The 10,160-nt window shown below is 32.3% G+C and overlaps 1 protein-coding gene across 13 annotated transcripts in view; it reads right to left on the bottom strand.

Annotated features, from left to right (window-relative positions):
• LOC106478902 (sodium channel protein para-like) overlaps positions 1-10,160 on the bottom strand; it is a 182,248-nt gene that overhangs the window by 61,036 nt on the left and 111,052 nt on the right. For all 13 annotated transcript variants that reach the window (XR_002610019.1, XR_002610020.1, XM_022382610.1 and 10 more), the window contains 3 exons: positions 9,712-9,769; positions 2,070-2,214; positions 252-446 (listed from right to left, as the gene is read on the bottom strand). Coding sequence is in view for 11 of the 13 variants with exons in the window: in XM_022382610.1 (XP_022238318.1) it covers positions 252-446; positions 2,070-2,214; positions 9,712-9,769 (398 nt within the window). In the remaining 2 variants the exon portion in view is untranslated. The remainder of the gene's footprint in view (positions 1-251; positions 447-2,069; positions 2,215-9,711; positions 9,770-10,160) is intronic.

The following is a 10,160-nucleotide window of genomic DNA, read 5'->3' as shown; positions in this document are numbered from 1 at the left end:
TAATATATATATATATATATATATTATGGAAATCACATGAGCTACATTTCTAATAAATTCTAGTACAATGTTGTTTGTTTACTGTATGTTACAGACTTCAGTTAACCTCAAGACAGAAAGAAACAAACAGAAAATCACACTTTATTGTTTGTAATCACATTCATGTCATTATAATTATTCACCTCAATTAGGATTCAAAATTAAATCATCCAGTACTATAAGAAAAGACTACAAAAACATGATGATTATACCAATTTTGCAGCCTGTTTAGCAGCATATTCTGCCTCTTCTGCAGCAGCATCTTCTTCTTCTTTCGCAGCCTCTTTTTGTAACCCATCATATGACATAGCCACAATAGCCAAGATCAAGTTGACCAGATAATAAGACCCCAGAAAGATGATCAAGACAAAGAAGAGCATATGCCACGGACCAGCAGATTTTAGCACCTGGTAAAAAAACAAAAAAAGACATATATTGAATTACATCATTTTCTTTATTTTGATCTCAGAAAAACATGTTGCTGAATGGAGTACTGATATTAAAGCCTTTTTTACAGTATAATATTCAAAGGATCATATACCAAAATACTTAAAATTGAATATAAGAAAGTGATGCAATCAATATTTAGAAAAACAAAAAGACTTCTGTACAAAAGTTATGAAAGGATACCTAAGTAGCTCAGAACAAATTTAACAAAAGAAATGTATTTCTAATTATTACTATAGCAAACTCGCCTCAAAACTATAGGGGTTGTCCAAAATGTTATAACTTAAGTTAGTGAAAAATTAATTTTTCATTTCATAGATTTGGTACATTATTTTACCAAGTGCAACAAACTTAAGAGTTTTACTTTTCACCATAATATTAGTATCATCTTTCTAGCATGATTAAAGCTGTTTATATAGTTCCTACAGCAGCCTCTTTTAAAGTAACACAAGATACTTGTATTTTAAAGCCAACTTGCTTTTGATAATTCATAGGGTAAAATATTTGCAGCAACTGGAAAAATGAACATATGTTAAACAAAATCAGAAAACAGCAGAGGGTTAGATTAGAAAAAAGGAAATCATTTAAGAAAAAACTGACAACTTTAAGTGACTGTAGACAAACTTAAAAATATGACTGTGGTTCTCTAAGAAATGAAACATAGTTTCAAGCTATTTGTACATATTTTTTAACCTAATACAAAATGTTTTATGAATTCTGATTAGCAGATTTTTTTGTAGTCAGGTTAATGTTTATCAAACATTTTAACTTTTAAACATTATCACCATAATTATGACACTGTGCTTATTTGATAATTAAAAAAATATGTAAATAATACAAAATATATTATAGTAAAATCTCTGAAAAGTTTTCTGTAAATTAACAAAAATCATTCCAATAAATGAATTTTTGTTTATTTACCCTCTTTTACTATTTTTTTTATTTTATTTCAAAACTTTATATATTAATAAAACAATCTTCTATTTCTAGAACTAAATAAGACTTATATACATCTATATATCCATTTATGATGCATGTTTAAATATCTTGGTTCAGCACAGCAAGGCCCCATAAATTGAAACACTGGAATACAGCTACCTATGGGTAAGATGACTGTTAAATGTTACTCTGAAGAGTTCCACAATTAGCAGCAGAAACCCCAGGTAACATGTTTTGCTTAATTTGGAAAATAGGAAAGGTAATTGAGGCTTAACTTCCCTGAACAATAATTTTTCTCCATCTCATCATTGGAAAAACCAATAGATAGTTAAAAACTTCCATTTTATTTGTGGTGATGCTCAAAACCCTGAATCTCTGGATTAGTTTAGTTTACCATAACTTAAGTCTCTTAACTATTTTTTCTCAATTAGCCCATCTCTTATTGTATGGTTGATACCAAAGTATTACGTACCGACATGAATCACGACAATATGCCAATATATTGGTGTTGTGTAGAATAATTATGGGGTAAACAATGATGAAACACGTGTTCAGCTTCTGCTTAATAAACATTAGAGCTTCAAGTTGAAACTGAACGATACAAGACAAAATTATGTTTGCACTACACTATAAATAGCTCTTACCATTTGATAAAGAGATTCCCAATAGTCCTGAGTCATTAACCTGAATGCAGATAGAAGTGCCCACGGAAATGTGTCAAAACTGGTATAACCATAATTAGGATTGTCACCATAACCCTGCAGGCATACAGACCCTTTAGGACAAATTCTAAAATGAAAAAATATTATATACTTGGTTGGTTTCATGCTTTTTCTTAACAATCATACTCAGATTCTTTTTACTCCCTCCGAAACATCAATATGCTTCTCACAAAACAGATATATCTTAAGTTACAGAAGCCTTGACAGATGAGGGAAGGAAAACAAAAGGGTCAGAGAAAGATGTGGATGATAAGGTGGTTATAGTTATAGGTGATTCATTGACAAGGCATGTGGATAGAATAGTCTGTGGAAGAAAAGATTCAGATTATGCTAACCAGAGTAGCAGGTGGAGGATATAACTGACAGAGCAGGAGATATAAAAATGAGGGCTAGCAGAGATGCAGTTTTTGTGGTGCTTGTAGGGGCTAATGATGTAGGGAAAGGTAGGTCAGAGGAGCTAATTAATAAGTAAAGGGTTAATAATGGCATTTAAAGAAACAGGCCATAATGTAATTTTGTCAGGGATACTGCCCAGAATAAACTGTGCAGATGAAGTTATAAATAGGTCACTAGGGCTAAATGCTAGGCTTAGGTTAGCATCTAAGGATGAGCAGATTGTCTGGTTGGACTTGTGGGATCAGTTCAGTGGAAGAAGGGAGCTTTTTTGGAATGGATGGTTTACACTTAAATAGGGTAGAGGCTGGCTTGTTTGCTAAGGCTATTTACTCAGCTATAAGGAAAGTTTTAAACTACGACTAGACAGTGGTGAGGGCCAGAAAAACTAAATGCAAAAAGAATAAGAAGCAGAGAAAAGTTTAGCATAGCAAATGAGTATAGAAGTTGTTATAAGGATAGGCTTAATTGTTACTATTGTAATGCTAAAAGTATAAGAAAAATAAAAAATAAAAATAAATTCATAACAAGTTCATGAAACAAAACATAACCTTTTTGAAATATACTAAGTGCTACTTAAGGAATTCCACTTTTCAAAACAAATTTATTAATGATTACTAGCAGTTCCTTTCAGTAGGCCAATAACAACAAAAGTTACACAGAAAAGCCCATTATTTCTTTGTTAACTTTTTATAAACCAAAATAACATTTCCAGTATTCCAATTACTACAAATTTCTACATATTCCAGAAACTTTTTGAAAATAGTGAAGCCCCTCAACAGTTTTTAATAAATATTTAAAATTTTTAGGAAAAATTTCATCAAAAGATTTACACTATTGAATTTTTCAATCCCTCCCCCTAAAAAAACAGCATTATTTATTATCCACATTAATTATGTCTGAGTTTTGCCTTTCTTTTTTTTATAGAAAAATTACCAAGGTTAAAAATTCTTTCTCATAGCACTCATAAAAAGGTTCTAAAAATATTTCTAATGTAAAAACATTCTCCTGGTATCATATAGAGACTTGATATTTCTCTTAATGTTCCTTATTCTGCTAACAAGAGCATAAGAATTTTTATCAAAACTTAAGAACAGACTTGTACCTTATCTTTCAAAGTTTAAAATATACAAGCCACTTCTGCTAACTCTATCAAAATATGAAATACTTTTCATGTCCAGCCACTTATAGAATATCCAAATCTTTAACAATTTTAAAAATTTCAATCACTGATCTTAGAACAGTTCTTATTTTCACTAAAAACCTCACACTTGCTCATTTCATTCATTCATGCATTTCATTTGTTCTAATAAAGGACTGGAAAGATCAGTGTCCAAAAGTCAATATCAATTACTATACATGTAGTTAGTATCTCATTCAAATACATAGAGAAAATATAATTTTTTCACACCAATTTCAATTCAACAGAGTCAAAAGAAACAGAATGGTCGATGCCTATATTTTGTTCAAAGAGGGTACAAAAAAAACTCTTGCATATACAAATATGATGATTATCAAAAAAAAGTCATTTTAACATGTTTGTCCACTCTAACTATAAGAGAATTTCATGTAGCTTATGATTCCATTTTGAACATTGCGACTTTTTACAGTATTATTTGTTAGTAAAATTAAACATAAAATGGAATATACTACTGAAAATGTACAAATAAAGAAAATGTAAGGATTTCATCATCATTTACCATAATGCCAAATTCATAGCTTTGAGTGTTCAAACTAGTTATTAACAGAAAATCGCCTTCATACAGTACTTCATCATCATCATCTAAGTAATACAAGTTGAGAAGGTGCTAAAATATGGGGGTCAAAGGTAAAAAAACTATGCAAGTATAATGAGGTAAAGTTATATACTACTGTGAATATCATATAAGAGGTGAATTTGGACTAGTTAAGAATATATTTTTCTGTTGATAACTTTTTAAAACACTGAAAACTGTAGATTCGGTATTTTTGTAAATGATGAGGAAATTCCGGCCTGTTTATTTTTACTTTTTTGTCAGTAGTAGATTTTTTTTTTTTTTCATAAATAAAGCTTAAAAGTCAAATATTCAAATAGAATCATATATAACTATACTGGTCAAACATGCTAAAAATGACTTTTTATAATATTCTTTCTTGCATATGTTCTAGTATATTCAGGTCAAACTGATTTCCCTTAGAGTTATGGGATATGCCCTCAGAATAAAAGGAGATTCAACAAGAGATGAAATGATTTTAAGTTCATTGACCTTGACTGAGTTTGAGAAAGAAACAGACTGGACACAATGTAAAACACATAATGAAAAGAATCTTTCTTTACACTAAAAAACAATCAAAGTTAAATAAGTGCAAAGGATGTAGAATAGTGCCCTTACTAGATAGCTAGCTCTCTAGACCTTTCTAACAGCTTGTAAAGATAACATAGATGTATTAAATAAAAACTAATGTTAAATAGTGCATAATAAATACTTAAAGGCTGGTTTTTCTTTAATACATCTACATCTGTGTTACTGAAAATTTACACGTGTTATTTTAATCTTAACTTATAAAGATGTTTATTAAGGACTAGTAAGTGTTACAGGTTAAACTTAGGAGAGTATTACTAGTTACAGAAAGAAGTTAAACTTCACTTACCAAACTGAAGGCTTGAGCTTAAAAGAGAGGGAACTAACTAAGAAATCATAGTACTATATGCCAAATTCTATAATACTGTCCCTCGAAAAATATGAATGCCATCTATGTCACTTTTGGTCAATACCACAGAAATAATAGAGACCATAACCTTGAGATACCACATTACTGACCAATGGATAAAACTCCTGTTGACATTCTTGCACAATATACACCATTACACCCATGCATCCAATGGGTAGAATAGGTATTGTCTCCAGAGAAAAATGTAGGAAAAAAGGCAGCTAGAACGAAATCAACCTAACAACTTTCTCAACCACTTGTTTTGTGAAAACTGCATATACTCAAATAACTGATAAATTTAGAATGATATTATATTAATACAAGAAGGTAGAAAATGCAAGGTATGTTTATGTACCACACTTTTCCTCTTTCCCTGACATCAGATTTGTTGTCAAGCCAACAATTAAAACCAATAAAATCTATACACAAGCACCGGCTGAGGAGTATGGTAACCTTCTCTCATTCCTGTAAACACTTACATACAACACAACCCTCTTTCTAACAAATATGTGTAATACATAATCCCAATTGAAATATTCTCTTTAACAGTGATACAATAGTCTTTTATCATATTGCAGCAAAACAGCTTTAACACTGACCAACTGATTGATAACTATATCAAACAAATAAATGCAAAATAAACCCCTAATACAACATAATTTAAACACAAGAAACAGGCCCTTTATCGCTATCACAAACAATGAAAAATAAAAACCTTTTCAAAATAAATTTAACCATTTACAAACCAAATTCACGTTTTAAAAGTTACTCTAAAATACAAAATGAAACATACCCTTTATTAATGACTAATAATCAATGCAGAGCATAACTTCTTCATAAAAATAGCTTTGAATATGAAATAAACCAAAAGGAAGCAGCATAAAACAACCCTTTAACAATGAAGAAAATAAAATATACTAAAATTAATAGTATAAGAAAATGGCTTACAAACTATAAACACATATACATAAAGGACCCCAATATATATATATATATATATAAATACAGGATCCAATCGAAATATCTACAATGTAAAAGAAACATTGAAAATAACTCTTTCAAAGTGACTACAAAAACTTCAGGGACAAAATAAAACTCTCTGACAGTAAACCAGCACAAGCATAAGATATAATCCTTTAACACAGAATACATTTGGCATAATTATGCAGTATATGATTACATTCCTTTAACAAAGAGCTGGCACTTCCTCCTGTATGTCATCCTTAATGGTCAAATAAGTACTCTCACCTATGTTCCCCCTCATCTTTTGGATCACAGTGGGATAAAACAGCATTCTTGTGTGCTTTTTTTACTGGTATTCTCCCGTGATTCCTGATTAAGCTAGTTCACTAGAGGTTTGTCAGTTACATACAGACACAGCTGATTGAAGTGCACTATGTTCTTTTGTGTTTCTCTTAACTGCTGTAATTCATATGTTAATAGACTGACTCCTTTGGGCACAAGAAGAGATCCTATAAAAACAGAGCCAAATGACTCCCTGCTACTGGCATGTACCAAAGCCACACTCATTCTCCACTCTGGTACATTCATTTTGAAAGCACCTCTTCTTTCATACTGTGGTCTTTCCTAGCTATTGACACACAAATTTGAGCATATCAACTACTGCAGACCTTAACCGTGCCACATATTCTTGTAGACATTGTGGGGTATTTGTTCTAAGAAAAGACCATGCAACATGTTTACAGGAAGTAAAATTTCCTGCCCAAAAATGTACATGTTCAGAACACAACCTATTACGCTTTGCTCATTTGCACAATAGGCAATCATGACATATAGTATGTGCTTGTTCCAATTGGTTTGTTTGAGATTAACAGACTTAGGAAACATACTCTTCACAGTAGGTATTACCTGCTCTACTAAACCATCAAATTGGTTTTGATATGGTGAAGTGCATGTCTTCATCACACCCAGCACTTTACACTACTAAGAGAACTGCTGGTTGTTAAAGTTAGCTCCCTCATCCATATAGATCTCTTCAGGTAATCTGAACCAAGCTATCCAGTGCTCTTCCAATGCATCAACCACCACCAAATGTGTTGACATATTCACCAATGAATAAGCTGTGGCCCACTTTGTGAATTAATTGATGGCCACAAGTATATATAAGTGCCCTCATTTCATCTTTGAGAGTGGATGAGCAATATCCAGGACGATTCTCTGTTGGAGTTTATCCTGTTCAGGGAAATACCTCACAGTGTTGAAACCAACACTGGATATCTAGGCTCAAATGTGGTTAATAGAATGGCTATCAAACATTATCACACCTTGATATCTTCTAGTCTTAGTGATATTCAAAGCCTGGAAATGCACTGAGGAACATTAGCTTTAACACAGGATGCAAACTATGGCTTGAGAGTTATTAATAATGGTACATCTTTTTCCACTTGTACAAAAGCCATATATTACATGCAACTATGGCAAATTCCTCTATCTTAGCTGGTCACATTTTAAGTTTCTGAACAGCAAGAAGCAACCATGCTAGATTTGGGTCCTTCTATTTGCTTTTCCCAGAGCTTCTAAAGCAATGATTGCAATGTGACACCCATCCACTGATGGAATCTCTTACTGCATGGCTTGTCATTGCTGTGACAGAAATGGTTTAAACTCCCACATGCCAGGACATTCAATGAATGGACAGGGTTTGAATATGCAGTGAAAGAATTCATCTGTGTTTCCATATTCTGGGCCAGGGCAATATTACATGCCTATATCATTCTCCTGCAGTATTGTTATCCAGTGTGTTAGAATCTATTCTGGGTTTTAAAAGTTCATCAACCACTTCATCAATGCATTGTCCATTCAAACAGTGAACTTTCTATCAAAAAGGTATTGTGAAACCCACAACTGCAAGCAGTTCTTTATTTGTTGTACAGTATTCAAGGTTCATGAGCATGTGATTAGCAAACACAAATACACAATATACTCCATCTTGCAACTGCAGTAACAATGCTCCAATTTCACTATCACTTGTATCCAACAATAAATCAGTCTTGTCATGGATACACCAACACAAGGGCATCTACTGAAGAATACTTCAGGGACTAAAATGCTTTCTCACATTCCACACTCCATCTGAAGTGTCTCAACTTTCGTGAGAGCTGATAATGGTATTATGAAGAATTGGCCACAAGGCATTGACAATATGAAATGAAACCTAGAAAACTTCAGACTTCTTGCTTGGTCACAAGGTAAGCCTTATCCTGCAAATGGGGTAGATCATTTGTGTAGAAAGCCAAGCCCTCCAAGGTACCTCTCTTCTGAGCCTTTAGCTTAGCCCAACAGATTGACTGATTTTCCACTAAGTTTAACTTTTGGCACAAGTTGGCAGTGACTGTCTTGCAGCTTCATAGTTGTGTATCGTTCAAGTGTTCAATGGAATCTAGGTCCAGACCATCTAGACTCAGATCATGCATTGTATAGCCTGCTGTGGAGATGAGCGATTCCCAGCAGTTACCTGTCTGAAATCCTCTAGGAAATTGCTACACCCTTGAATGTCAGGGAAATAATCTGTTTTTTCCACTCACAGGAAACCACAGACATGGCAAGAATCTCTCCCTTGAGACTTCTTGGACATCACCTAACCAACCAGTGGAGAAAACTGCAATCAATATCCTTGCACTACGTGCAGAATGACATTCGTACCACCCTAGGGTAAAACAGGTGGTGTCTCCAAAAAATAATAAAGGAGCAAAGGCAGCTAGAATAAAATTATCTAAATGACTTTCTTGACCACATAAAAACTGCATATACTCAGAATAACTGATTAATTTAGAATATTATTATATTAATATCAGAATGTAGAAATAGCATACTATGTTTATATACCACATATACAACGATTATTCTCTGCAAACAAAACATAAATATCTGTCATTTGGTTTCTTTTGACTCATAGATCTGATATTGGTATCAAAAAAACATTTTTATGGATTTCATCGGGATACTTCTTAAGTACTAACTATGACACAGACATTGGTCTTGTCATTCTTCCTTCTGGGCTAATAAAATCAAAATTAGAAAAATAAATGCTGCAAAATGTCTAAAAAACTACCTTAAGTATTTGAAAACATATTATTTTAGGTTTTTTCCAGAAGCTAACGAGAGAACTGTGGTTAACATTTTAACCATGTTTCTAATATTTAATGCTTTCACCTACATTAATTTTAAATGTATAAATTTCATTATTATTCTTCCACTAGTTAGTTATACCAATGAACTCAAGTTGAATAAATACTGAAGAAAACCTCCACATCAAATAAATATGGTGCATACTTTGGCTTTAAGAATGAAGCAGTCTAGAGAAAATGACTGATTACACATTTGAAAGTAAATCATCTTTGAGTAACTTATGGATAACATGTGTTAAATTTCTAAACTACTACCATACATTGAAAGATTATTTTAACACAAATTTATGGTTGATTCTCTGAAAATGCAAGTTGTAAATTCCTTCACTTACTTTGCTCCAGAGCTGTTTCCACATAATTGATATTTTCCATTTTCCTTTATCCAGTTAGCTATTTCAATGGAAACTTATAAATCAAAATTATATCTGTATACAAATTTAATCAGTTATAAAATAAATAGTTCATCAAGTGAGTACTTAATAAAAACACGCAGACATATATATATCTCATATTCTGATACAATGATTTCCAGTAGAAAATTATCAAGTATCCGTAATACAGCATATTTCAAAAATATTATGCAGAAAATAAAATGAACACAAGACAGAATAGAAAAACAACCAAATACAAGTGAACAAATAAACAAAATCTTCATTAACAGATTCTATATTCATTATTGTTTGTTTGTTTTGAATTTCGCGCAAAGCTACACGAGGGCTATCTGCACTAGCCGTCCCTAATTTAGCAGTGTAAGACTAGAGAGAAGGCAGCTAGTCATCAC

This window comes from Limulus polyphemus, unplaced genomic scaffold (assembly GCF_000517525.1).
Source record: "Limulus polyphemus unplaced genomic scaffold, Limulus_polyphemus-2.1.2 Scaffold12, whole genome shotgun sequence".
NCBI classification, from domain to species: Eukaryota; Metazoa; Arthropoda; class Merostomata; order Xiphosura; family Limulidae; genus Limulus; species Limulus polyphemus.
Note: the sequence above shows the minus strand (reverse complement) of the source record. Positions and strands in the feature narration are given on the sequence as shown.